The 25,771-nt window shown below is 39.4% G+C and overlaps 2 protein-coding genes across 3 annotated transcripts in view; one reads left to right on the top strand and one right to left on the bottom strand.

The window, feature by feature from the left end:
• The first annotated feature begins 243 nt into the window (after positions 1–243).
• LOC135436475 (serine/arginine-rich splicing factor 4) lies at positions 244–3,813 on the top strand. Its single transcript, XM_064694079.1, has 6 exons — positions 244–509; positions 1,196–1,545; positions 2,004–2,119; positions 2,305–2,910; positions 2,979–3,307; positions 3,452–3,813. The coding sequence occupies exons 2-6, from the start codon at positions 1,336–1,338 to the stop codon at positions 3,550–3,552; spliced, it is 1,362 nt and encodes a 453-aa protein (XP_064550149.1). The 5' UTR covers positions 244–509; positions 1,196–1,335; the 3' UTR covers positions 3,553–3,813.
• Positions 3,814–9,486: 5,673 nt separating this feature from the next.
• The window catches only part of 5-HT2A (5-hydroxytryptamine receptor 2A), a 33,787-nt gene continuing 17,502 nt past the window's right edge, over positions 9,487–25,771 (bottom strand). Inside the window, exons 4-9 of one of the 2 annotated variants that reach the window (XM_064694016.1) lie at positions 20,129–20,353; positions 19,862–20,060; positions 18,515–18,904; positions 13,780–14,160; positions 13,431–13,727; positions 9,487–10,443 (exon numbers count right to left, since the gene is read on the bottom strand). In XM_064694016.1, coding sequence (XP_064550086.1) covers positions 10,260–10,443; positions 13,431–13,727; positions 13,780–14,160; positions 18,515–18,904; positions 19,862–20,060; positions 20,129–20,353 — 1,676 coding nt within the window. In that variant the 3' untranslated portion in view covers positions 9,487–10,259. Of the gene's footprint in view, positions 10,444–13,430; positions 13,728–13,779; positions 14,161–18,514; positions 18,989–19,861; positions 20,061–20,128; positions 20,354–25,771 lie in introns of both variants that reach the window. The other variant, XM_064694015.1, reaches the window with a different exon arrangement.

The raw sequence follows: 25,771 nt of genomic DNA, 5'->3' as shown, positions 1-25,771 counted from the left end.
GTATCATTAATTTTAAATAATATGAAAATGTTAATTGGTGTTCAGTTTTAATTAATATAAAATCATATAATTCATACACACATGTAATAAAAAACATTGCTTAGTATTGAGTGGGTAATTTTAGAATTCCTTGTTGTAAAACTATCGATATGCAATCTAGCGTGCGATATTAAGCAAATAATCGAACGACCTATGATAAAGGAACTAGTTCCGTTATTGGGTTTATTGAATAGTTTAATTGAACTTGTTCAAGACAAGGCTGTACCTTTTGCGTTTTGCATTCTTTGTCAAAACTGTGAGAAGAAAATATTATTTCCGCTGGAATATCTTATAATATCAAACTGTACGAAGCTGATAATCTATTAATGGCATGCAAATAAAAGTTTGAAGTCGAAAAACTCAATCAGCATAGGCGTAAATACGTGCAAATATATAATTGAAATTGTGAAATTCGACGCAGCTTCAGCACATAAAGAGAAACGCCAATAAAACAAAAGGACACCTAAAATGTAAGTAAACGCACAATATATTAATTTAAGTAACATTATAGAAACATATTCCATTAGCAATGCACTGTAACATGTGTGTATCCATCAATGAGTCAATATTGTTGTTGTTGTGGAAACCATGTATATAATTAGAATACATTCGCGCATACTACACATGAACTCATTTCCATATATATAACAGTGTGTGTATGCGTGCGTGTGTGCTGGCAGATACATATACACACAATAGAACAGTCAAGAAATTATGTCCGTATTTCTAATTAATATAGTATATCCTCGCAGAGAGTGTCTTCTATCTTATACATGCTTAAGCATTAGGGGTCGAGTCGATATAGCTTTCTCTGTCTGTTGTAATACAGAGAAAGCACGTTTAAAATTTATGCTTCATCTTTACATTGGATTATTACATCCTTTATAGGCATTATAGGCACAATCGTCCGATAAATATGTTTTTTTTTATTGCGAATCTACTATATGACTCTGAGGAAATTGCATCCACTGCAGATGGAATTTATTGTAACAATCTAGCTGTGACATCTGGCGTTTTCTTTGGTTGTTAATCTCCTTTTTATGGCGGAGTATTTGCCAGCTGCTACAATTTGCCTACCTGTCTGCACATTATTTTAGTACCTAAAATGCAGTTTAAGGCGTATAAAACTAACCAACCTTTGTGTGTTCGCTTACAGTTGCAAACCAAGTTTCAACGCACGCACATCCAGACACAGTTCAACTGTGGTCACAGTGAAAGTTCAAGGAAAGCAAAAGGAGGACTCGTCTAACAAGATTCATAAAACAAACTCAAGAGCACATCAATTGAATTCATAAAATGGTGCAGACTGGTATATCGCTAAACGAGCGTTTCACTCAAATGCAATCTCGCCAGCAACAGCCGCCGGCAGCGGCACGCGGACGTCGGAGCCGCTCACGCAGCCGCAGTCGTCGCATTGTGGACGCAACCGCATCGGTGGCCAATTCGCGGCTGCTGCAGGAGTTCAAAAGGAAGCACACCGTGCAGACGGCCCTCAAATTGAAGCGCGTATGTGTCTTAACAAAAAAACAAAAAACAACCACAGTACTTACTCTGGGATTGAGGCCATGAACTGACTGAACGAATGACAAACGCAAGCGTTTAAACGTATCCCGTGCCGTTCTGTGTGGCTGGGCAAGGCAAAAAAAATGGCAAAGAGCAGCAAATGAGCAGATGAGCATCGTCAGCAAAGGATTTGTGCATTCTTCTTAATCGAGCACTAGATACAGACAGCCTGTTTTCATAGCTAGCGAGCAACAGTGCCCAGCCCAGCCAAGTTCAGACCAGAGCAGCCAAGATCAGCCCAGATCAGCCCAGAAATAGACCTCAATATAAATAAACCCACTTGTAGTAGACTTCTATTGAATTCACACACACTGAACCGCTACCGCTTGAGCAGCGTCAAGTCGAATTCAATTTGTAAACGCAAAACAAAAAATCCATCACAAACCTTATGCATCTTACAGAGAAGCTTGCGGACAACTGCTGGCGGCGCCAACGCACGCCTTGGCGGCATCAAAGCGCTCCGCCTGGGAGCCAATGGAAAGCCCGTGCGCTTAAACAACGGCACTCGCCTGGCAACGTAAGCATCCCCAAAAAACCAAACACACACTTGTAGCTGTTGTTGACTGATTCAGATTCAGTCCAAGTCGGAAGATTGCTTGCGAGCAGCTTTTGAATCAAAGTGCCAAGTGCTACAACAACATATGTAAAACACATCTCTACCTTCTGCTTATTCCGCCTCTACAACTTCAATCATATAAATAGCATGCGCGCCGATCTCATCGCCAACAACGGACGTGCACGCCGCAGCAACAGCAGCAGCGCCCGACGTTCCAGCTCGGCGGTTCGTGGATTAGGCCAGCGTCTGGGGCTGCGCCGTCCCGTTGTGGGAGGCGCAGCAGAGCGTGTGGCTCAACGTCGGCGTGGCCTATCTCGGCAGCAGCAGCAGCAGCCCCTTCCGCAACTACAGTCGCGCGGTCGTTCACGCAGTCGTGGACGCGCCCGTTCGCTAAGTCGCGGACGCGATCAGAGCCGTGGACGTTCCCAAAGCGTCGGTCGTACCCAGAGCCGTGGACGCCGTCAGCTGTCGGCTAACGGTGGCAGAGGCGTTAGTGCCGGCGGCGGCGGCGGACGTGCACCGGGTCGTGTTTCTGTTAAGCAACGTCTGGGCGTGCGTCCTGGCGTGGCAGCAGCAGCCGCAGCAGCTGCAAAAGGAGCAGCCAATAAGCGACGTGGCAATCGTCGTGGCAACAGCCAAGTGCGCGGCGTCACTGCCGGACGCATTGAGAAGCGTCGCAATTCGAACACTGCGCAGAAGACAGTGATAGCTGCTGCTGGTGGACGCGGACGCAAAGGTCGTGCACGTGGAAGGTAAGTTACATTTGTTGCCTTATGTATCTAAGAATGCGTTGGTATATGATTTCTCGTTTCTAATGCAGATCTGCTGTACGTGCCGCTGCTGCTGTCGGTGCTGCTTCTGCTGCCACAAATCGCTCGCGTTCCCGGTCACGCTCACGATCTCGGGCACGCCAGGGAAAGGTTGCTGCTAGCGCTGCTGCTTCATCAAATGGACGGCAAAAAGGAGCCGGTCCTGTCGGCGCACGTCGTCGCGGACGTAGCCTACAACGCACAGGTGGCAAAGTGGCCAAGGGCGCCAATATAAATGGTAACAAGAAGAAGAACAACAGCACAGAGGCTGTCAAACCAAACCAACTACAACAGGGTCGTCGCGGACGTAGTCGTGGTCGTGGTGGTCGCACGGTTGCAGGTAAAAGCGTTACAAGCACTGCTCACTGGACATCTGGCTGGACGAGAGCGCCTAGTGACTCAACATGGAATTTATTATACTCCTGTGTCCAAAAAAATGACGTATTAATTCTTTGTTTTTCTTCTTGCCCTTCTCTCAACCTAGGTAAGCCGCAGCGTAGGGAAGTAAAGCGCGAGGATTTGGACAATGAGCTGGATCAGTACATGTCAACCACAAAATCAGAAATGGACTTTTTGCTTAAGTAAGGCAGGACGCGACGATCAAGGAGAATTACCACCGCAAGGCAGTTTTTACTAATTCTTAAGTTGTGTCTTTAAAACTAATTAGCATTAAGCGTCCCAAATAACACATACCACCGGAAAGGTGTGTTAAAGCTCTTTAGTTCGCGCTAATGAGGCATTCTGTAAATAGCATAACCCTATAAGTAAATGACTTTGTTTGCATAATTACAATCTAAATATTTGTATAATATGCAACAAAATACAATTGACTCCTTGTTCAAACTACATGCTGCCGGTGTGTGCGTCTATCAATATGTATGTATTTGTGAATTATTTGGCCAGCGAGTGTGTGTGTGTGCATTACGTTTTTTCAGACTATACACGCGTTCTTGCCAAGTGCCGGAAATTGACTTTTGTGCGATTCTGTTTACTTATGTCTGGCCAACCTGCCATAGGAAGCAAATAAAGTGGACGAACTGCAAAAAACAAAAAGCCAAACAATTTTCTGTGCATCCCTTGGGGCGTATGAAGATAAATGTATTTATTTGTTGTCGATTTTTTAGCTTACGTGTTTGCTTATTTTACCCTATAGCACAAAATAAAAGGGCGTATATTTATAAAATCGAACAAAGCCATGATATTTTACTTGGGGCGCTAGATGTGGTTGAAATTACTAATTAAATAGTCGATGTGTTTGTGTTAAAGTATTTTTATTTTAAACAGATATGTATAATATCGGTACTCGGTAGTTCTTTAGTAGGTTCTTTTGATAAACAGATTAAAACAGTAGCTCGAGAATACACCGTATAACAGTTTATAACAGGATTATATGGTATTTGGTGTCAAGTACCAACAAACTAGAGAAATTTATTTACACATATTTTCTATATTTAAAAAAAACGAACATATTTTTAGGATAAGGGGAAACGGTACTCGGTACTTCTTTAGTAGGTTCTTTTGATAAACAGATTAAAACAGTAGCTCGAGAATACACCGTATAACAGTTTATAACAGGATTATATGGTATTTGGTATCGAGTACCAACAAACTTGGCAAATTTGTTTACACATTTATTCTATATTTAAAAATTCGAATATATTTTTAGGATAAGGGGAAATGGATGCTTGTAAAAGTTTTAAGGCGCGTTAAAAAATTCGTGAATTGCTAATAGTTCTTTTCAAGTCCAATTTTCGTATTAAAATAATGATAAATATAATTTCTGTATTGGCATGGAGTGTTTGTTTTACTGTATTGGTACGGACTTTTCGTATATAAAATAAAATATATTATTTATATTTGAATATTGTATTAAAATAAATGCACTTTTCAAAATACTTGTATAATCGTTATTACTACTTTTGCTTTTTCCAGTATAATACCATTTTTTACAATAGATGTAATAATATGGGAAGCTTTAGCAATGTGCTCATCTCGACTTGCAACATAAATACAGGGTATAAAGCTTACTATTTCAGCGTGCTTACGCTTCAACTCGATTTTCTTTTTAGTTTTTTTTTTTCATTCCAGCAGTCTAGTTTTTCCCTCTAAGCGATTATTTTTAATTTCTGTGATTGATTGCCCTGCTCCAGGTCCGAGGACAGGTTCAACGTGGTTATGTGTGTTTTCGTGTGTCGCTTACGAACGAGTGGAAGCCAAAAAGGTGTTGACAGAGGTTTGTTTGAGCTGTTGGGCGAAAATTAGGTTTTGTCATTTTAATTAATTTCCGTCCGTGTGCGCTAGCTCAAGGATCCGCCTTGAATAGTTGCGGCAACATTGTGGTAGTCATGTGCCAATTCATTAGGCTGCGCCGCTCGGTCAATCAGCCTGCCGGGTACTAAGTAGCTAAACATGTTTCGGCAACCAGCTAAGCTGCTGCTGCTCAATGCGATTAGCTGGCATCAATATGCGATGGCTGTAACTAATCACCGGGAACAGCAGCAGCCACTAGGCAGCCGGCTAATTAACACAGAATGACCATTTGTTGCGCCTCTTAATTGCCCGGCACGGCGTGAATTTCCGCCCACAATGTGTCCTAGCTGAAGTTATCGTCCTCGTGGGACGCTCGTCATTAACCCCTTTTTGCCAGTCAGCTGTTAAAAACATTAAACAATTCAACAATTTATAAGCAATTAGCAAATGTTGCCGCCCGACACGTTGCTGCATAATTAGGGAATTCAATTTATGTGCCCACCTTTTTGGTTCCCAAAAGGGTTGCCTCTCTAGACAGCAAGCACAAAATGTTGCTAATGATATTGCCAAGAAAGGGAAATGAATTTCACATAAGGGTAAGTTGCCAGATCTTAGCTAAAAAAAGCTTTAATTTATGTAGTAATCGCATTAATTATGTAGTAGTTGCAATGTTTTCTCACAGAAATGCAAGAGGTCCTTAATAGGTTATATTTAAAGTCCTGAAAGTGAGATCACTGCAAAATATGTGCAACTATTAATTATCAATATACATTTTAAAGGCACAGCAACAACTTCTGTCTGGGATTTCAGATGCATTTCATAAAAATGTGTAACTATATTTCATAAAAATGTTAAAGAATTTTATATTTCCTTGTATTACGTACTACGTTTTTTCTTAAAATAAAAATTACATATTTCCTTGTTTTGAGGTAAATTTTGTCGTATTTTATTCTAATATCATCTGGTCGATTTAAACAAAATCAAAAATAGAAAAAGAAATAGGCAGAGCTTACATTAAAATTTAATTGCAGTAAATACATTTCTTCTTCTCTCTATTCATGGTCCTTACAAATCAAACTTTTTTTTTGCGTCGCTTTGATTTGATTTCCATAATTTTCGTCTACAGAATTACAGTCACGGCTTTTTGCCACCATGTCAAGACTTCAATTTATCAGCGCTGCCGGCATTGCCGCCGTGTAATACCTGGTGGCTTAGAGCACATAACTCGGCCATCAGGTGGCAGTTGGAAACGCGAAAAAGGCAGCCGAGAAACCAATTTGACTAATCTGGCGCCAAAAGTGGATTGTGGACAAAGGGGCTGCCTAAGACGCGGTGGCCTGTCAGTTAGCAGGTGAAAAAGGCCCAGCTTTAGGTCCATTTTGTGTTTGCGGATTACAGGCCAAATGCGTCAGCGGCAGTCAAGAGCCCGCGACCTTAATCTACGTGTGGCCGTAAAGAAGATGTACTTATTTGAGAATAAAATATCAAATGTTGCTAGCAACCCGTGGCTAATTACTGAAACAAAGGACGAGTGCTAATATAGCGGTTCCGACAGATGCTTTTATCCATTACATGCATGACTTCCCCGGCTTCGCTTCGGGGAACTGCAGCTAAGGGACACGCATGGTGTGTGGTGTGTGTATGTGTGAGCAAACAAAAACAGTGGGTGCTAAAACAACACAACGGCAGTAACAAAATGAACAATAATTGCAGGCTGATGCTCAACTAGCAGTCACATCGCATTAGTGTGCACATCTACAACACACATGCACACAAATCCACATATAACATTGTTTTCATTTGCAATTTTGGATAAGCCAGAAAGCCTTCCGCAGTTATCTGAATGTATTGTTGTTATATTTGTTTCATTATTAATAAAATTTTTTATTATGAATATTTTCAATTATTATAACAATACTTATTTGCATTTTCATTATTGTTTTTATGTAATTCATTGTAAAAAGCATTCTCGTTATAGTATACTTTAGTTGTTAAAGGAAGGCAAATATACACCATATTTATTTATCTTTGAATAATATTTGAAAACTCAAATAGATTTTAAATGATTTAATATCCTGAACTCATAGGAAATAGGTCAGGAATAGGAGGCTAGAACGATTCCAAAGAGTATTTACATAGCTTCTTGATTAGCATCAATAGCCGAGTCGATCCTTGAATCTATGGATCTCAGAGACTATAAGCTAAATACTAGAAATTTTTAACATGGTTCTTTCTAGTGCACGAAACAATTTCATGTTAATTGTATTTTATTCCCTGAAAATTTCATTTTCTATTTCTTGTTAAATATATATTTCAACGGTTTGTCAGACTTTATAAAAAAAGGATGCTTAAAATTCAGTTGTAGTATAAAGATAAAAGACTATTATCAAAGTGATAAAGGGAAACCTATTTCAAATGACACCCGTAGAGATAATTTATGTATTTGAATACAAAATTGTTCAAAATTTTAAGTAAATAAATATTTAAATATGTAAGTGAATAACTCTAGAGTGTTTAGGCATATCAAAATTGCGTGACATTAAACAAAAATATACAAAAATAGCAATCGTGATGAAATCAATTCGAAAATAAATGCCAAATCGTATGTGAGGAAAATGCCTTCACGAATCGCATTTGTATTTTATTCACGCTTGGCCCACATCAACCCGCCAGACTCAAAGCTAATGAAGCGTCAAAGTGTCGAATGCCAATTCCCTGCATGACTGTGCGTCTGTGTGTGTCACATAATAAATAAGCCAAATCCGGCAGGTAATGAGCTTTTCTTATGAAAATGTGCAAATTTGAACGATCAGCGCTTGTTTTCTCTTTTATTTGCGGATGTGTTTTTATTTCGCACCATTATCTGGAGATGCAAATGCTTAGCTGTTGATAGGTTAAAGATTCATTTAAGTTGGCGACTTGTAGGTGTCGGCAAATTAAAAATTGTACACCCAGAACAGCCATTAGCCAAGGCCAAAGCGAAAGCCAAAGCGAAAGCCAAAGCAAATAAACTGCAAGCAGTTTAAGGATGAGGTCTGAGCGAATGCCAGCGGGGCAATCAATTTCACGCTTCCACACATTTTCTCTACTTACATACTTGCCTTCATCTTACTCTTGCACATTCTTTTTGCCTGCTGCTGTTGCCCATACAATATAATTGTCGGCAGCAACATTGTTGTTGTTGTTTTCGTCGCCTGGCGACGCCATTTTGTCGTGCACTTTGCGGCCGTCGTCGCTTTAGCGCTTAGTCAACAGCTCAGCTGCTTCGGCACGCCCCACGAGATATGCAACACAATTTTTTCATTTTCATTACTCCAAGACTAGACAACTCGAAGTGCTTACTGGCTGTGTGTCCGTCTCGTCTCGGAGCTGCTGCGCTGTCGATCTGTCCAATTTTCGGTGCATTACATTTTGCACTTAATGGGGAATAAGAAAAACTTTCGCTGCTCTGATCGTAAAAGCATTTGAATTGCATTAAACTCATGGCAATAATGCAATTTTCATTACTTTCACGAGAATTGCACGCACGACGGCACGACGGCACCGACACCCGCCTCCTGCTCCGACTACTTACGCAGCACGCATCGATGGAACAGCTAGGAAGCCACCAAATGTGCTTATGGGCTGCAATGCCATCGACTGGCGGAAACTGTGTGCTGTCGAGCTGCAAAGCAAACGACACAGACAGCAGTTGCATGTGGTTTATGTGTGCGAGAGTGACTGACACAGAGTCTGCCTAATGCTCAAAGATCTTGATTATGTGTGCCTAAAGCGTGACATATGGTGTGGTTCTGCATCCAATGTCACAATCATTGTCACTCTCAATCGTAAGCGGGTTCCGGCAAAAGTAAACAACACAGCTGATTGGCATACATACATATATACCATATAATACATATAAACGTATTTTATATTTGAATATTTTTGAAATATACTAAAACATATAAATAAAACTTTAAGACACTTTTAGTTTTATTTTGTTCAAAAATCTAAACATTATGATAAATCCATCTTTAGGAGTATATTAATCTCCCCTGTTTTCCCTCAAATGGACTTCCAGCTGCACTTTATTTATTAGGAAACTTATTTTTAAAGGCCATTGGTGTTATCCACAGACTGAGTACAGTTCTTGTCGGCGACGAAGCGTATATATTAGATTAGGAATTCTTGTATACTTGTACTTCACGTCAAGAAAATAAAAGCATCCCCAACTTCTTTTAACAAGTTTTTGCACTCACTTCCTTAGATGTAAATAATTTAAATGTGATGTCTTTTAGTAAGGTATGTACTTTATTCATATATTTACCATATCTTTTTTCATATTTTGACACATGACATTAGAGTTATTCCTAGAGGCTAGCTGCTACACACATAATATAAAATAAGAAATTGGCTGCCGTGACATTGGAATGCTCGACATTGCGGTGTCAAGACAGTTTGGAAATTCTTATCAGTAAAAGTAAATTTCACATTTAGTTTATAATTGTTTAAATTACAATTAGGTTTAACACATAACTAATTCAAGTGACTAATAAGCACAGCTACGGTTAATAACAAACACTTATAAACATTAATACTAGTTTTAAATAGTTTTCAAAATATATATATATGTATATGTAATCTGTAATCAGAGGTTTCTGAAATGCTAAGATAGTAAGTACAGTTGACTAAAAGCTATAATGTGATTGCATGAAATATGACAGGTACAGTCACGCCTTACTAATACACACAATATACTCCTCCTTCCGGCTGTCTGATGATATGATGAAGTTTACTAAGAAGTTTAGCGTTTCTTTTTCTAGGTACAGTTGCTACATTTGTAAGAAGTCGGCGATTATTTAATCGCCATTGGTTTGATTCTGAATAAATCACCCTGTAGTTTACATTTGATTACATGCTTAAAGTACAGTTTGAAGTTTGCTCAATAATTTCATCTGGCTATCAATTCCACATCCGTCCATTCGATTACTTGCACTTTCTTAACAACATCGCCCATAAATTCGTATTTGCCCGACTCGCTCCGTTCCGTTCCGTTTCGCTCATCACTCGTCATCGTTGATGGTATAACTGCCCCGGAACTCGCTGAGCGGCGTCGCATTAGTCGTGGATGGCGTCATTAGAGGAGCCCCCTGAAACGAGATGGCCATCGGCAGGGCCGAGGGGGCGCACAAGCTCAGGGCGCTGCGTCCTTCGGTCACGGAGCGATAGCGTAACGGGCGGCCCGAGCTGCAATGAAATTGTCAATGTGAGGAGAAGTTAATATTTTATTATTCACCAAGTTCATGTCCACACTTTTAAAGTCTGAGGAAAATTTATTTTGCCGGCATACAACGAAAATTGTTTTGGATAGGTGCAAATTTTCTTTAAAAACAATTCATGGCCAACATTTAACCCCTTTGAAAGCGGGCAAAAAGGGTATAATGGTTATGTGCAAATGTATGTAACCGGCAGAGGAAAGCATCTCCGACAGCATAACGTATATTTATTCTTGGTCAGAACCCATAATTTAGTCAACATCTATATTTGTCTGTCCGTATGAACGAATGCGTCGATCTCTTTCTGTTGAAAGATGAAGTTACAGGGTATCCCCCTGTCGACAAGACGACTAGAGCACTCTTGCTTTTTTAGAGTTAGGTAATCGATTGTAACTTTTGCTTGTGGAAATGTTTCTTGTCTTTAAAAAGTTAAAACATTGTTCATGCTCTGCAATTTATGTCACTTTGAAACGGAAAGAGTCTGTTTAGGCAAAGTGCTTGCACAAAAAGATTAAATTATAGTTTTCGCTTGAGCGGACTTTATTTTGTGTTCATGTTAATGTTCATATTATCTCTATATAAAAAAAAAGTTTAGTCTGACTGACTGACTGACCGCCCAAACCGTAAGAGTTAGGGAGATGAAATTTGTACTATAGTTAGCTTATGTGATGGAGATGTATGTTAAGCAAATTAAGGAATTCAACAGGAAGTGTGAAAAAAAAATAAAAAAAAATTTTTATATAACTTATTTGTTTCGCATCCGATCGGCCTCAAATTGATTTTTAATAATCTTTTTTTATACTTATTAATGTAATGGGTGCCTCACACTTTTCGGAAAATGCATCCCTCCTTGGTGAAATTGGGGTTCAAAGATTTAGTAGGTGAAGCTATGGGCTCAAATTCGTTTCTCCTAATGATTCATTTGAGACGTGTTTCACATTTTTCGCAGATTCCAAGCCTCCTCGATTGGCTTCAAACTTATTTTCAAAGCCCTTTCTTCATAAGAACTTAATAAATTCGAATTTCAGCGATTTGGGAAATTCCATCCACAATTGTGGTAAATTGGTCAAAAACGGTTGTCTGATAGTGTTTTCTTTACCATCTGACCAGATTCAAAATCATTGTCATAAATTCACACCTTTTGGTGGATACATTTTCACAAAATCCACAGGTATTGGGTGGAAAATGCGGGCCAAAGGTTTAATGAACGAACGTTTTTTTTTCGGTTTCAAGATTCTCACCACAAGATTTAAACTGATGATACCAACGGGCGGTAACTGGATAATAAAATGATATCTATTTTAAGCATAAGACTTTCCACGGGAAAAGCCTGAGACGTTCCTCTATCTTGTACATATGTGTTTGGATGTATTTACATTCATGTATTTGAGTATGTACGTATGTATGTGTATATGCGTGTATGAATATTTGAATACATACAACAAGTTTCTTGTTTTAAATTTAAGACATCAATGTGGAACACACATCCAACGCTTAAGGCGAACAAATTAAATTTCCTTCATGCAAGACAGTTTTTACCCGAGAGTGGTCAGTCAGTCAGTCAGTCAGGCAGAACAAAGCAGTTTAATATGGATTACGAAATATCTTTCTGCGAAATGGAACATAAAAAGTGCGTTGGCCAAATCGTTGAATGTTTTTTATAGTGAAATCAATTGCATTTATGATGCTTCTATTTTATATAGTTTTATCATATTTGCAGAACATTTTCTAAGAAAAACATTTTCTATGCTACCAAGAACTGTGCAATAAAAATCTCTATTTACAAACTTCTTATATTAATAGCCAGAGAAATAAAAGCGAAATTCACATTCGACGCTTAGTTTTCTGGCAAGGCTTTTCGCTATGTAATAATTAACAAAAAGTTTGCTAGACTCAGCACTAAGCATGTCAACCGTCTGCGGCAACACGAAACTCACCTGGCAATAAACCAGGAAATTCGCAGATTTATAAGGCTTCCATCCCTAAACCTACCGCTTCGACCACCCGGCGGATGAACAAATTAAATTAAATTAAGTGTCCTGAGCGTGACAATTCGTAAATAAAACAAAAAAATATATTTATATTCTAAATGACTGACAGGTTGGTATTTAACGCACATCCGTAAGAGCTAGGAAAGGAAAGAAATTTTTAAAAATCCATCTGAGACTTGTTTCACACTTTTCGTATAATCCACTGCTTCTGTGCGGAAAATGGGGGTCACGAATTCGTTGGATGAAGTCTTAAGATTCGTCCGACCAGCCTTAAATTTATTTTTGAGTTCCACTCGTATGTGTGGAAAAATAGCAGAAAGCGGTTTTACGACACTTTTTGCTTATCGCCCGGTTGACCTCAAACTCCTTTGCAAATATATTTAGAAAATTTTTTAAGAAGTGCTTCATACTTAACGCAAAATCCACACCTCTGGGATGAGATCTTGTCAAATGTTGTATAAACGAAATCTTGTTTTCAAGTTCGAATTTTACACATTTTTTACAGACACAGGCGGTAAGTTGATATCACAAACTTGAAGCATACAACTTGGTTTGGGCAAGGCAAATACCAGCTAGTATATATATATATATATATATATATATATATTGCTCACTCTTCACGTAAGTCATATCACACTTCACAGGCTTCGGTTTTGAGCTTCTATGTACTTTTCGCCTTTTTGTTGCCTTATCGTATTGCACTTAACTAATCTCTGTTCATGCATCAATTGGTGCATTTTTCACACATTCGGACTTTCAGTAATAAATCGTCTTGATTTCATTGGCAAACACAAATCGGAAAAATCAATCATACGTCACGTTGCACATCAATCGCCTGAACAATGGGCAATGGCTTTGCTTTAAGTGTAGTTCTGAAGTGCACTACAATAAATTACAGCCGACATAGAAAATGAAAATTTGTAGTTTCGCTTCACATTTTTAGCAGATCCGCGCCTAAAGCACTTACCGCTTGCAGTTGCATTTCAGGAGGCGTATGAAGGCCGCTCGAAATGTTCGATTGAAGATGGTGTAAATGATCGGATTGATCGTCGAGGAGACGTAGCCCAGCCAGAGGCATGTGTTGACCACATGCTCGGACACCTGGCACTCGGGGCAGGCGGCAAATATTATGTTCAGTATGAAGAACGGAGACCAGCACAGCACGAAGGTGAAGAAGACCAGGCCCAGGACCTTGGTTGCCTTTTGCTCCGTCGCGACCGCATTCGCCGAGAGACTGTTGCGCTTGGCGCGACTATTGAGAAATCTGGCGAAAGAAATCACTTGGAAATTGAGTTATATGGCCAGCCCGTACTCACCTCAAGTTGAGCGTGGGCGCGGCGACACGATTTAGGGCAAATTTAAAGGGACGCAGCTTGTAGCGTCGCTCCTCTGACGCCCTTTGGCCCATCCTCGCCGCCGTCGTCGTCGTCATTGTCGTTGCCTGCTCCAGTGGATGATTGCCATTGCCATTGCCATTGACATTGCCACCGTCTTGTGCTTGTATGGTGGCAATGCTCATTCTGTTTGCGCCACCGTTGCCACCGCCTTCAGCAGTTATGCAGCTCGTTGTCGCACCTGTTGCTCCGCCAGTTAGATTGCCTCCGGCCCCGACTCCACTTCCCCCGTTTCCATTTGTCGCATAACCCAATTGTGGCTGAGAAACGCTGCTACGCACCGTGGCGCGTCGATTTGGATGACTGTCAAATGGAAGGGGAAGTTGGATGAGTTGCTTCACGTATTTTCATTGTGTTTTCTTTTCGCTTTGCAGCAACGAGTATTTGATATTAGATTTTAGTCTTTTGATTGCGAGCTCCGGACGCCCACGTCGAGCGCAACAGTTTATAAAATTGCATGCTAATAATGTTTCCAGGCAGTTGGCGGATTCACTTAAGCTCACCAAATGGCGAAAAATGGTGAAAAGACTTGGCTGAGGGTTGACTAACTTTAAGGCGTATTTTAATGTAAGCTGTATAGCCAAATATTATGCAGAGCAACTTCTGTGAGCCTAACTAAACATTCGTATCGTATTTTCAGTACTTATTTAAGTTTAAGAAAACTAAACTATTTTAGTCCCAACCAAGCTTGGCGAAACATCCTAAGCTAACGTTATTGTCATTAAAATGTGCTCATTTTACTTAATAATTTAATCCCTATGTATATTTACGATAAAATAGTCTTGTATAAAATTTGCCGAATGTTTGATTAATCAACTTAAATTTTAAAAACAACATTTGATAGCTATAGGATAATAGATTCCCTTGAATTTAATGGAATTTGGTTGTAAGCCACAAAAGAATTTGTATTTATGTGTAAAGACATTCTGTAAATGATTTTTTTAGGAAATTTATGTATTTATATAGAAATATGAGGCCAGAAGATATCATTATAAAAGTCAAATATACTTCAATGTGCAAAAAGCAAGAGTACCCAAGTCGGGAGTGCCCGACTAGGGAATACCCCGAATGCCGCGCCGAGATTCGTTTAGAAACATTCTAACTTCCCTTTTATACATACACTAAAACATATAGTATATACATATACACTTAAGCAAATGCTTCTGTAAATGTGTTTTTAAATACATTCGGTATTTATAGTCCGATCCTTATGAAAATTGAAGGGCATATACCAAAAGGTCCTATCTTTTCTTTCAATTTTTGGCAGAGTCATAATACAAAGTTTGGTATATATAGTTATGCCTCAAGTGCCAAGTCTCTAAATCAATTTTATAAAAATGGGACGAGATATCTACATAAAAAGATAAGCTCGTTTTGCATATGATATACGAATATATATATACATTTCAAATTCAAACTTCGGCTTAATATAGTTTCCGAGTTCGAAGTGTTCATACAGAAGGACATTACATCCCTCTTACCCATCATACATGTTAAATAACAGCGAATTGATCAATCAGAATTTCGATTGATTCCAATGCAGTTGCATTTATAATACGATGAACTAAAAAGTCTTCTATAATCATAAAAGGGGCAGTCGCATATATTTTTTTATTTGTATATGCCTTGCAGTCTTAGCGAGTTTTTGGGTAAGTTCTCCAAACAGCTGACCATAAGTTGTAGAATCTCCAGAGTAGACCATAGCTATTATTAAAATAATAGTTATAAATTCATTGCCAACTTGTTGGGTGTTGTTGGCGCATCTAGCGCATTCCCCTGGCTGCGGGCAGTTGGCATCAAATTTACAGGAGCACTTTGCAGCTGTTGCAGTACGGCAAATAAAACAGAAGTTTTTCAATTTTTGGCTGGCGACATGGAGCATATCTAAAAGGGGCACCCAAGTGGCGTCAAAAGTCTAACTAATAATTTGCAAGTAAAAGGAAAATAAGAAAGTTTTTTGTACTCTCTGTCTTTTTTTTTTTGTTTGGGCATCTTTGTGCAGCCTTGGTGGCTTTTGCTGCTGCTGCTTATACCTGGGCAGAGGGGTGATTTTCAGGGCCTGTCTCATTACAAATTCATATATTTATGCGTCAACTTGTGCGGCACAAATCCGTGGCAAAGCGCATAGACGTGACTTTCAGCTCAGCGGGCTTGCGTTTTTTTTTTTGGGACGTGTCTTGGAGAGAGTTTGACTTGCTGCAGCTGGTTAAGCTAAAATTTTGCACCGTTGCATTAATGCAAGAAATGGCAACAACGGTTGCTGCAGCAAACAGCAATGACATTTGCAAATTTCGGTGGCAAATTTTGGCTGCTGTGGAAAGAACCTTTTGTCGTTATCCGCTTGCAACATTGTTGCATTGCTCCATCTCATGCTGTGGTCGTCCTCTTTGCGGTTTCCCTCTTTCATTTTATGCGCTATTTATTGTTGCCACAGCAACAGCAGCGGCAACTCCTGTTCTCTCTTGCACACAACAATGTGGGATGTAGACCATGGCCCGACAAGCAGATTCGTGTTTTGTGTGCTCTTTTTTTTTGTTTTTGGTGCTGCACCACATGACGCATGAGTGATTTATGTTTATGGCGCCTCGCAAGTGCTTGCAAGAAAATTATGTATTCGCCATGTTGTGTGACACTTGAATGTGCATTTAATTGCATAAAGATGCGTAATTGATTGTTTTGCTTAATGCAAAATGAATTGATAACACATGTGCAATAACTAAACACGAACTTATGTGCATTAATTATACAAGTTGCATGCATCTGCTTGGATTGACGTTCTATTTGTTTATAATAAATAATTGGCATACATACTATTAATAAATTATTATAAGAACGAAGATATAAAACGTGTATCTTTAATATAACCAAGACCACCTGAGTGCAGTCAACCGTCTAAATATCTAGCCAAAAAAATAAATAAATACAAAATTGCACATACATTTTATTACATCTAAGACACACGGAAAAAATGTGCACAAAGAGATTGTCATAGCTTTAAGTCGGGGCTAGTCAACTGTATAAAATATCAGACTTAAGAACTTTTTAAACCTTGACCCCTTATTAATATACTATACTTTCTTTTCCAACTATAAGAACACAGTAAAAGAAGTTCTAGTGTCAGCAATATGAGGACTAAGCCAGTTGGCCATGACTTATAGTATGCTGAATAAACTTTAATACCTCTTAAGTAACACATTCAACACGCGACTGCATTTCGAACTAGTCGATCATTAGGTAGCTAGTTTGGTCAATAATCGAGGTTCCTTTTAAGCATTCAAAGTCCTTGTTTACTTGATGTCAACGAAAGGCAAACAAATGAAAATCCCTTGCCACGCGCTTGGCCCCAGACTTGTGACTAACCCAAAAACAAAAGGTATTCAGGGAAAAAGGTAACCGTTCGGTTGAGGCAAGAGTAGTGGACCGAAAGGCAAAGTCAAAATAGAACTCAATTTGTATTTGTTATTTCTCTCACAGCCTCGCATCCAACTTGAACCTGGGGCAAACACGAAGCCAAAATGCTTTGCACTTACAATGTAAATTATGCAAATTTCTTGGAAAAGTAGTCGGAAAAAGTTATTTGCTGCCATGCTAAACAAATGTAATAAATTTTAAAGCTTGTATGCTCAACTGATAATAAATGTCTGTAGGTCTCGACTCGCCTTGTCGAGTGTTTCCCGCACATATGCCGCATGATTTATACACAAATTGGCAACATCTAGCCAAAAGGCAAAGGTGGCAAATTCACGCCAAGGCCACAAATGTCGCAGGTGATGGCCCCTGCAACATTTTGTGGCTTGCGATTTGTCATTGCCCGAATAAATGAACTGATTGCCATCTTAGTTAATGAGCACCCGAGAACATTGTCGCTCCAATTTCATGGACTGCCTGGAAGGGTCAAAATTTGCCAATGGTTTTTCGTGTAAGCTGCTGCTGCTCTCGAACTGGAGAGGAAGCAGAATATCTTCCATAAATTAACAAGCTCAAAGGACGAATTGCTATAAGACTGACTCTGACTGACTGTCGAAAAATTTGACATAAAGGTTTGTCTTCACAGGGAGTTGGTTTAATTTTCTAATTATTATTATAATCATTATTATGTCTAATTTTTTGTAGTTGAGGAAAACAATAAACAAACATGTAGCATGACCTGCAGATAATGATACACCCATATATTATACAGGTGTAATTATTCTGAATGATTGATATATTGACAGCTTATTTACCGAAGAAGAAAAAAACTCATTGTAGAGTTACATTTAAAAAAAAAAATGCTTAATGTACCCGTTCCAAATTAGCTCCGACAAGTAGTTGCATTTTCATCCTTTTATGCATATTTAATTCAACTTAAATCAAAGTTCAGAAAATATTCACGGATACGTGAAAGGCAGGTTATTTATTTGTTCACAAAACACGTCAATCAGAACGATGGCAAAGTTTATATCCATCTTGAAATCGGACCAACTAATTTCAAATTCCCGGAACTACTCCAATAGCAGACAATTTAATTAAATCAGATGCTGTTTACCGCAGTTTGCGTCATTTGAATGCAGATTGGACGGTAAGTGGAATGCAAATATTGCAGCTAATTAAAGTTTTAAATGGCCGTTGTAGTGGTGGGGGGTGGGGAGAGGGAGGGGAGGGGGAGGGGGAAACTTACCTGTCCATGAAGTTGGGATTGCCACCGTGTTTGCGCCAGAAGCTGCTCGTCTGGGAATTGCCACGCACCGAAAACGATGTGGATGAGGTGCTCGGTGACGGAGAAGATTGTCGCAAGATGCCGCCGCCAGCAAATCGGAAGCTATTGCGTCCAATATTGGACATATTTCCGCTGCCGCCATCAGAGCCACCTCCACTGGCCCCATGGCGAAAACTGACGCTGCCGATGACTCGATTGCTGGTTGCTCGCTGCTGCATCAATGGTCGCTCCGAGGGGTCATTGTTGTTGCCACCCCCGCCCGTGCTGGTACATCTTGTTCGGGCTCCTACTCCAGTGGCTGCATTGTTGAAGTTCCGATTGCTGTCACCCATGGCCAGACACTTGTTGTTGCTGTAATTATCGCTAGTTAAACTGCTGTGCATCTGCAACTGTTGCTGTCTGTGCTGCGGGCGTACCGTGAATCGGCCGCCCAGCCTAGTCAAATAGAGAGAGGATGAGGCAAAATACTGATGAAAAATCTATGCGCTGATTGGATGTGCTTCCATTGAGTCAACGCTTTGATTGCCAGTGAGTGAGTCAATAAATCAGTTAATCTTAAAAACTTTAAGCTAGCTACCTTTTATGACGCAAGGAAGGAACAATGAAAACTCATGGCGCTTTACAGACAAGTTGGTATATAAAAAGCATTTTTTTCTATTGGCTACATATGATGTTTCACAGAATTTTACAAAATCCAAGACATTGACTTGAAAAATTGGCCTATATCTCAAATAATTAATATTTGCTTTAAATTTTGAAAAAGTTTAATTCTACGGTCTGATCATTAGCAAAATCTACTTTATCAACCCCTTTTTATTTCTGGGCAATCCGAAAAATGTCAGCAATGTGCAAGCTATAGCACAACATTAAGCAAATTCGAGCTGATCTGCTTCTGTTGCCACTTTCGTCTTGTTTTGGATAGTTTGAATTAATTTATATGGGGAGCCTGCCAATTGCAATCAGCATCCCTCTCCGAGTAACAATGCCAAACGCAGAGCCCTTCGCGTGGCGGTGTGAAATAAGTACTAAAATTCTATTACTCATACGCCGTGTGGGCACCGCTGTTGGCCCGTATTTGGTTACTAGTTGTGACAGTTGTTTGGGAGCGTTTCGCTTAATGGCATTTTCATTTGCGAATAATTTATTGGTATCGATTTGCGGATGAATCCAATTGTAGCTGCCGTCCGTTGGCCATTGACCATTGGTGACTGGTCAAAGGTGGCACAAATCTGTGCGCTGGAGCCAATAGAGCAACTAATTGCATTTACTTGTGTGCAGACGCGGTACGAAAGCTTTCAATCCACTTACCGACGGAAGAGCTCGCTCTCCGGATGCTCGGCTGCAAAGCGCGCCTTCTTGCGCAGCAGCGGAATGGTGAGTGCATATGTGGACACCATCATCAGCATCGGTATGTAGAAGGCCACCAGCGAGCCGAATACAAAGAAGGCGCGATTGTTAATCACACACACATTCGGCTTCGGCATTATGTTCTTCTCATTGACCAGACCTGCAAGTATAATAAGTAAGGATCAGTGCGATGCTCAAGATCATGCGAGCTGGAGGCCTTCAGCTTACCCAGCACTGTTATTGAGCTGGACACCAGCATGGCCATGGCCCAGACGATGGCTATCTTAATGCCAGCCAGACGCTTCGTGGAACGATGTCGCGAGCCCAGCGGATTGCGTATGCCTAGATAGCGGCCCAGACTGATGAAGCACATGTGCAATATGCTCGACGAGCAGGCGAGCACATCGCAGGTCACATAGACGTTGCACCAGGTGAAGCCAAGTGGCCAATAGCCTGCAATGGATGATAGAAGATTACCGACGGTCAAAGGAGGCAGAGATCTGACAGGGCTGTCTCCATCATCTGCTAATGAAAGCGACTGCAAATCAAAGTTAATTGAAATGGAAATGAACAGCAGAGAGTTAAAATGAAAAGAAAGCAAAGAAAAAGAAAAGCCAACGGAAAATCAAATGCACATTGACTTAAACGAATGACAAAAAACCATTGCAATGAAAGGGAATTGTTTAGTGCGGGTTACTTCCGCTCAATTCATTTGCATCGATTGGATTTCTGCTACGGACAGAGTTTGTAAATTTCAATTTCGAGGAATATTTAGTGTAACACTTGTTCGTATTGTGCTTAAATCAATTTGACTAAACAATTTGGTCTAACTGTCTGATACTTGTGAATCTCGAAAGCTCGCACATGTACTTATTTTTAATTATCCTGTCTATCCTTGGGAAGAAGCAAATGAAATATGTTTGAGAAATATCCTGTACGCTGCATTGCATAGATGTAGCAAATTCTGTATTGTTAATTTAAATTGTAAACAAATTAATCGTTACCATAGCTTAAGAAACTGCGTGTGACATTTAAACATTTTGTATGCCATTGCACGGAGTATAACAATTAGGCACTAATTCAAGAAGAAGACATCTATGATCTGAATGAGTATATATATTCTGTTGTCTCTGTCCCTTCCTATTAAATGCAGTCTGAATGTTGCCTTCAGCTTTTTGTTGCAAGCAGTATAAACGTTTTTTAGATCTTTATTGTAGATTCTTCATATAAAGATTTTTGTTGTTTCTTGGCCCTACTACAAGCTTTTTTTTAATTTTCTTTCTTCTCCTACATAATGAGCTTTTGCAAGGTTCACTTTGCACCTAGCATATGAGCAAAATTTCATAAATATCAGACACATCGGCCTTTGCAATTGAGTTCTTGCATTATTATAAACGTTTGAGCAGTTATACTTTTCACGTCATCCTACAAATATGCAAGGAAAGCAGCTAAACAGTCGCAGCTTATCCGCGGCTAAATAAAATATTCGTCTACAAGAAGAAGCTTTGAGTGTGTGTGTGTCTCACTTAAGCTATAAATCTGACACTGGCAACTGACTGAAATTTGTATAAAATCGCTTTAAAGTCGCGATGGATGAAGTATCAGTAATTGAGCAGAAACTTAAAAGGCAACGACAAACAAGGAGAATTGCAAACTGAATCCGTTTCAGTTTGCGAGCTGGTTAAATATGTCAAACTGACGGAGTTGGTTTCGCGCTTTATATTTATCCAATGCCCAATGGCAAATCCTGCATTAATTAGTACAAATTGCGCTTAAATGCGTGCCTGTTGTTGTTTGTCGTTACACGCTATTAGGCCCGCTGCGTGGGCCTCAGTTTGCTAATTGTAGGACCCTGGCGCACACAGACAATGAAACAGACAAACACAGACGCGCCCACTCAGCACACTTAACACACACTCGAATGCGACAGAGAAAAACGATGATGAGAGAACATATCTGGGCTCACATGTCGTATTTTGTTTTATATGCATGTCACTTAAACACACACACAAACACACGCATACAAATTCACATGAAGAGCTGCAAATGTATTTATTGCGTATACGACATGTTGTCCGGAGCTTGGTCTCAAGTGTCTGGGACATGCAGGTGGGGCTAAAACATGCTCAAACGAATGTGTAAAGGTTCACCTATAAATATATTTTTAATTAAGTGATGAATAGTTTGTTTCGAGTTTTTGGATTTTCAAGTTTATTGATTTTTATCCATGAGTAAAATGCAAAGAGCTTAAATCCTTAAAAGGACGAAAAAACATATATAGCAATGTTTGCTGAAGTCATAAATATTTGACTTATATCTACCAAGGGTCCCTTCCGCTTTTGATAACTCCGTACAATTTTAAGTAGAAGTTTCGCAAAATTGAGTAATTTATTTCCGATGGTAGATCAGAAAGTAAAACTCATTACAGAATGCCATATTCTCTTCCTCTTTTAAATTAGAGACAAAGCTTGGAAATTTGTGATAAATAGTTTATTAGGTTCGAGCTGTTGCCTTACTGCATCTGCTGCGATCGAATTTGGATAGCATAACACTTAAACGATGATGAGCGCTATGCCATTTGATTTTATAGGCATTATCCGCGGGTTAGTTTATAGTTCGGTGCTCGAATTATAAATTTTACGGCAATGCAGCTGACGTAAAAATCAGCAACTATTTTATGGCGTTTTAAAGACGAAGCGTAAACCAAGCGTAAATCTCGGCCGTGAGCAAAATAAAAATTAACCAGCAAGAACTCAAATGGTACTGAAAAAAATCAACTGCCGGAAGTTGCGGAAGCTCACATTTTCAATTCAAGGATTCTTAATGTTAGTCTATTTGCAGTTGAAAGCGGCTTAACTAACGCGAGAAAGTAAATTTTGATCCTCCACTTAAATATATTTTTAAAGAATTTGAACTAAAATACCGATTTTTTTCGCAACTCAGAAGAAGGGTACAAAAACGTAATTGGGCCCATTCAATTTTTTCCGTGCATGCACAAATGCACGCAGCTCAACCGTTTCTTGATGCCATTTACAGCATAATTGTCGGGCAGGTAGCTGTTTGGTGTTTTTGTTGTTGTCGCGGTTTATTTAAGGCTTACGTTTAAGGCTTTTAGTTACATTTAGTTTGCGCCTGCTATCGTCGTCTGCAAGCAACTTGAGCGTGAAAACAAAGACCCTGCCCTGAGCCGCAGCAGCAGCGGTAGCTGGGGAGGCGTCTCAAATGTACATAAGTGGCACAATGAGAAATTCGCAAGTGCACCAGCTGCAGAAAACTGTTGCATAAAGCGCGCTCGTGGCATGGCCAAAGTGCAAACCAAAAATCAACAAGACCGTAAGTAAAGAATGCCAGAAATTAAAGCGCCAAACATCCAGCCCAGAGCATGTACATACAAGAGTGCACAAGACGCCAAGGATTAACTTGGCTGAATCAAGGACTCAGAAAGTCGGCGCTGAAAGGCTTTAAGCGCAAATTACGCCCGAAAAGAAGTTGAAGTCCATTATGCGCACCGAAGTGTCCCTAAGCAACTTATTTACCAGCTCTTTGACTGTCAGCTTGTACTTTTCTTCCGTCCTCAATTAACATAGTCCAAAAGCTTAATTGAAGAAATGACTTCTGAATCGGTAAAATACCCGACCGACTGACTTTCTATTTGGTGATCAACGCAAAGATCAAACCGTAAGACATAAGAAATAGGAATTTGTACGGTAGTTACCTTATGTGATGAAGGGGTACACTAAGACAGGGTTTGGGGAGATTTCATCCGCAAGTGTGAAAAAATGAAGGAAAACGTTTGTTTAAAACTGATTTGTTTAAGATCTGATCGGCCTTAAACTCATTCTCAAAGATCTTTATCAAAATTCATTTGAAACGTGCTTTACATTTTTCAGAAATCCAGCCCTCGTTGGTGGGAATGATGGTCAACGAGTTGGTGGGTCGGCCTCAAACTCATTTCCAAGGATATTTATAAAATTTAATATGTAACGTAAATCTCACATTTCGCATAGTTCACCCCTGCTAATTGGAAAATTAATGTTTATTTTCCCCTTCAATATTTACTCGTGTGCACGGGACCAAAGGGGCGAAAAAAGTTGATTCAGTTGGATCCTAATTGAAAGTGCTTCAAGCTAATTTTTGAATAATTGTACATATAAAACGAGTTTATCCTGACCGAATGAATGAATGACTGACCGATTAAATTTATAGTACACTTTCCATTTGGGTCGAAAGTGGGCATTAAAACGAGATTTTGGCCAGCAAGAGGGGGAACACGGTGGTCAAGGCTTGTATGAAAAACATTTTAAGCAACGCGACCATAAACATAATTTGTGATCTCCAAACAGAACGTGACGAGTCCGAATGACTTTAATGTCTGATCGTCCGACTATCAAGCGAAAAGTCGCTGGCTCAAATGCAGAAGCAATTGTCAACTTTTATATTTGCGTATATTACTTTTTTTATATTTACAAAGCAAAAAACCATAATAACAAAAACGAAAATACAACAAAAACGTGGAAAATAAATGCTAAAAATTAATATTTTCCTTTTCTTTCTTTTGATAGTTTTTTCAACTACAATTCTGTAATATGTATTTTTGGCAGGCCTCAATCAGACGATTCATTAGCGTAGGGGGTCGGGACACTGAAGACGGGAATAAAAGTACGAGAAGAAAGAATATATTTTTTTTTTAATTTAAATAAGATAATAATAATAAAATCATAGGGTGTTTTTTTTGTGACATCGTGTTTTTTCATGGTCCTATGCAGTGCTTTTAAAATAAGGTCAACTAAACATTTTTAGAGCAACAAAAAGTAGACTATATTAAACTGAATGCCAGCCGGTGCCTGAACAACTAATCCGTTGATAATAAAACGAAATACGCTAATGTTGTTAATGTGGTTGGTTGGGAACAACCCACTAAAAATATATAACATGTTGTGTTTGCTCTGTGGGGGCAAATAGCTGAGGTGTGGGCCACGTGCTGTGAACTTTTTGGCATCATGTGCGCCCATTATGCGTTTGATCTGTTCATGCTACGTTGGGCTCAGCTGAACAGCAGACAGACCTTATCTGTGGCACATGCAAATTAGGCTGGCATGAATTCGAATGTGTTCATAATACTGTTTACATATTTAGCTGGCAATGTGTCAGGTTTTATCGGAATCAGAATATAAAAGCCGCTTGTGATAACTAGTTGATTTAGATTGTAATTTCAAAACAATTTAAATATTAAAGATATTTTCCGAGCAGCCGTTGTCTGCGTGCCGTTAAAGTGTTCACTTCGCATCTATGCAATCGCTTGCCCCCCTTCCCAATACCTCCCGCGTAACCCTTTCTTTTTTTTCATATGACAAGTAACAAGTTACACAAACAACGGCGCCAATTTAGCTTTTTTTTGTATTCCATATATAGAAGAAATTACCAGGCTTTGTAAAGTCAAGTTGATATTGTTGAAAATTGAATAGCAGCGAAATCGTTTGAACTCAATATACAAAAGCGTTCCACGCATTACTCACCGCCTACCGACCCATCAATTCGCTACAAATGAAATTGAAATCATCAAAACTTTCGTGTTCATTGACATCTTGAACCAGTTCTTCACATCGGGCGGTCCTAACCCATTCGACATACTAATTAAACGCTAGCCAAGAAAGTATTGACGGCTCTCTTTGAACTTTGAATTAAACTTTACTTTTAATTTATTTAAAACCTCATAATGTCTATAAAAATTAAACAATAATATGTTGCTCTTCTCTGTTGTTTCGGGCCTGTCAGAAGATACATATGAGAGCATTGTAGTTGACAAAAAAATCTAAGCAAAGGACGAATTATTATTTGTTAACTTCCATTTATATTGCATTTCTTATTTTT

The sequence above is a fragment of the Drosophila montana genome, unplaced genomic scaffold (genome assembly GCF_035044405.1).
Source record: "Drosophila montana isolate Dmon_TW-CO22-7 unplaced genomic scaffold, ASM3504440v1 contig_3733_1, whole genome shotgun sequence".
Lineage (NCBI taxonomy): Eukaryota > Metazoa > Arthropoda > Insecta > Diptera > Drosophilidae > Drosophila > Drosophila montana.
The sequence above is the reverse complement of the archived record's forward strand: the minus strand, read 5'-3'. Positions and strand labels throughout refer to the sequence as shown.

Coding starts and splice junctions, on each gene's coding strand:
- LOC135436475 (XM_064694079.1), top strand. CDS start 1,336: ATGGTGCAGACTGGTATATCGCTAAACGAGCGTTTCACTCAAATGCAA. Junction 2,120..2,304: donor AACGGCACTCGCCTGGCAAC/GTAAGCATCCCC, acceptor TCATATAAATAG/CATGCGCGCCGATCTCATCG. Junction 3,308..3,451: donor TGGTGGTCGCACGGTTGCAG/GTAAAAGCGTTA, acceptor CTCTCAACCTAG/GTAAGCCGCAGCGTAGGGAA.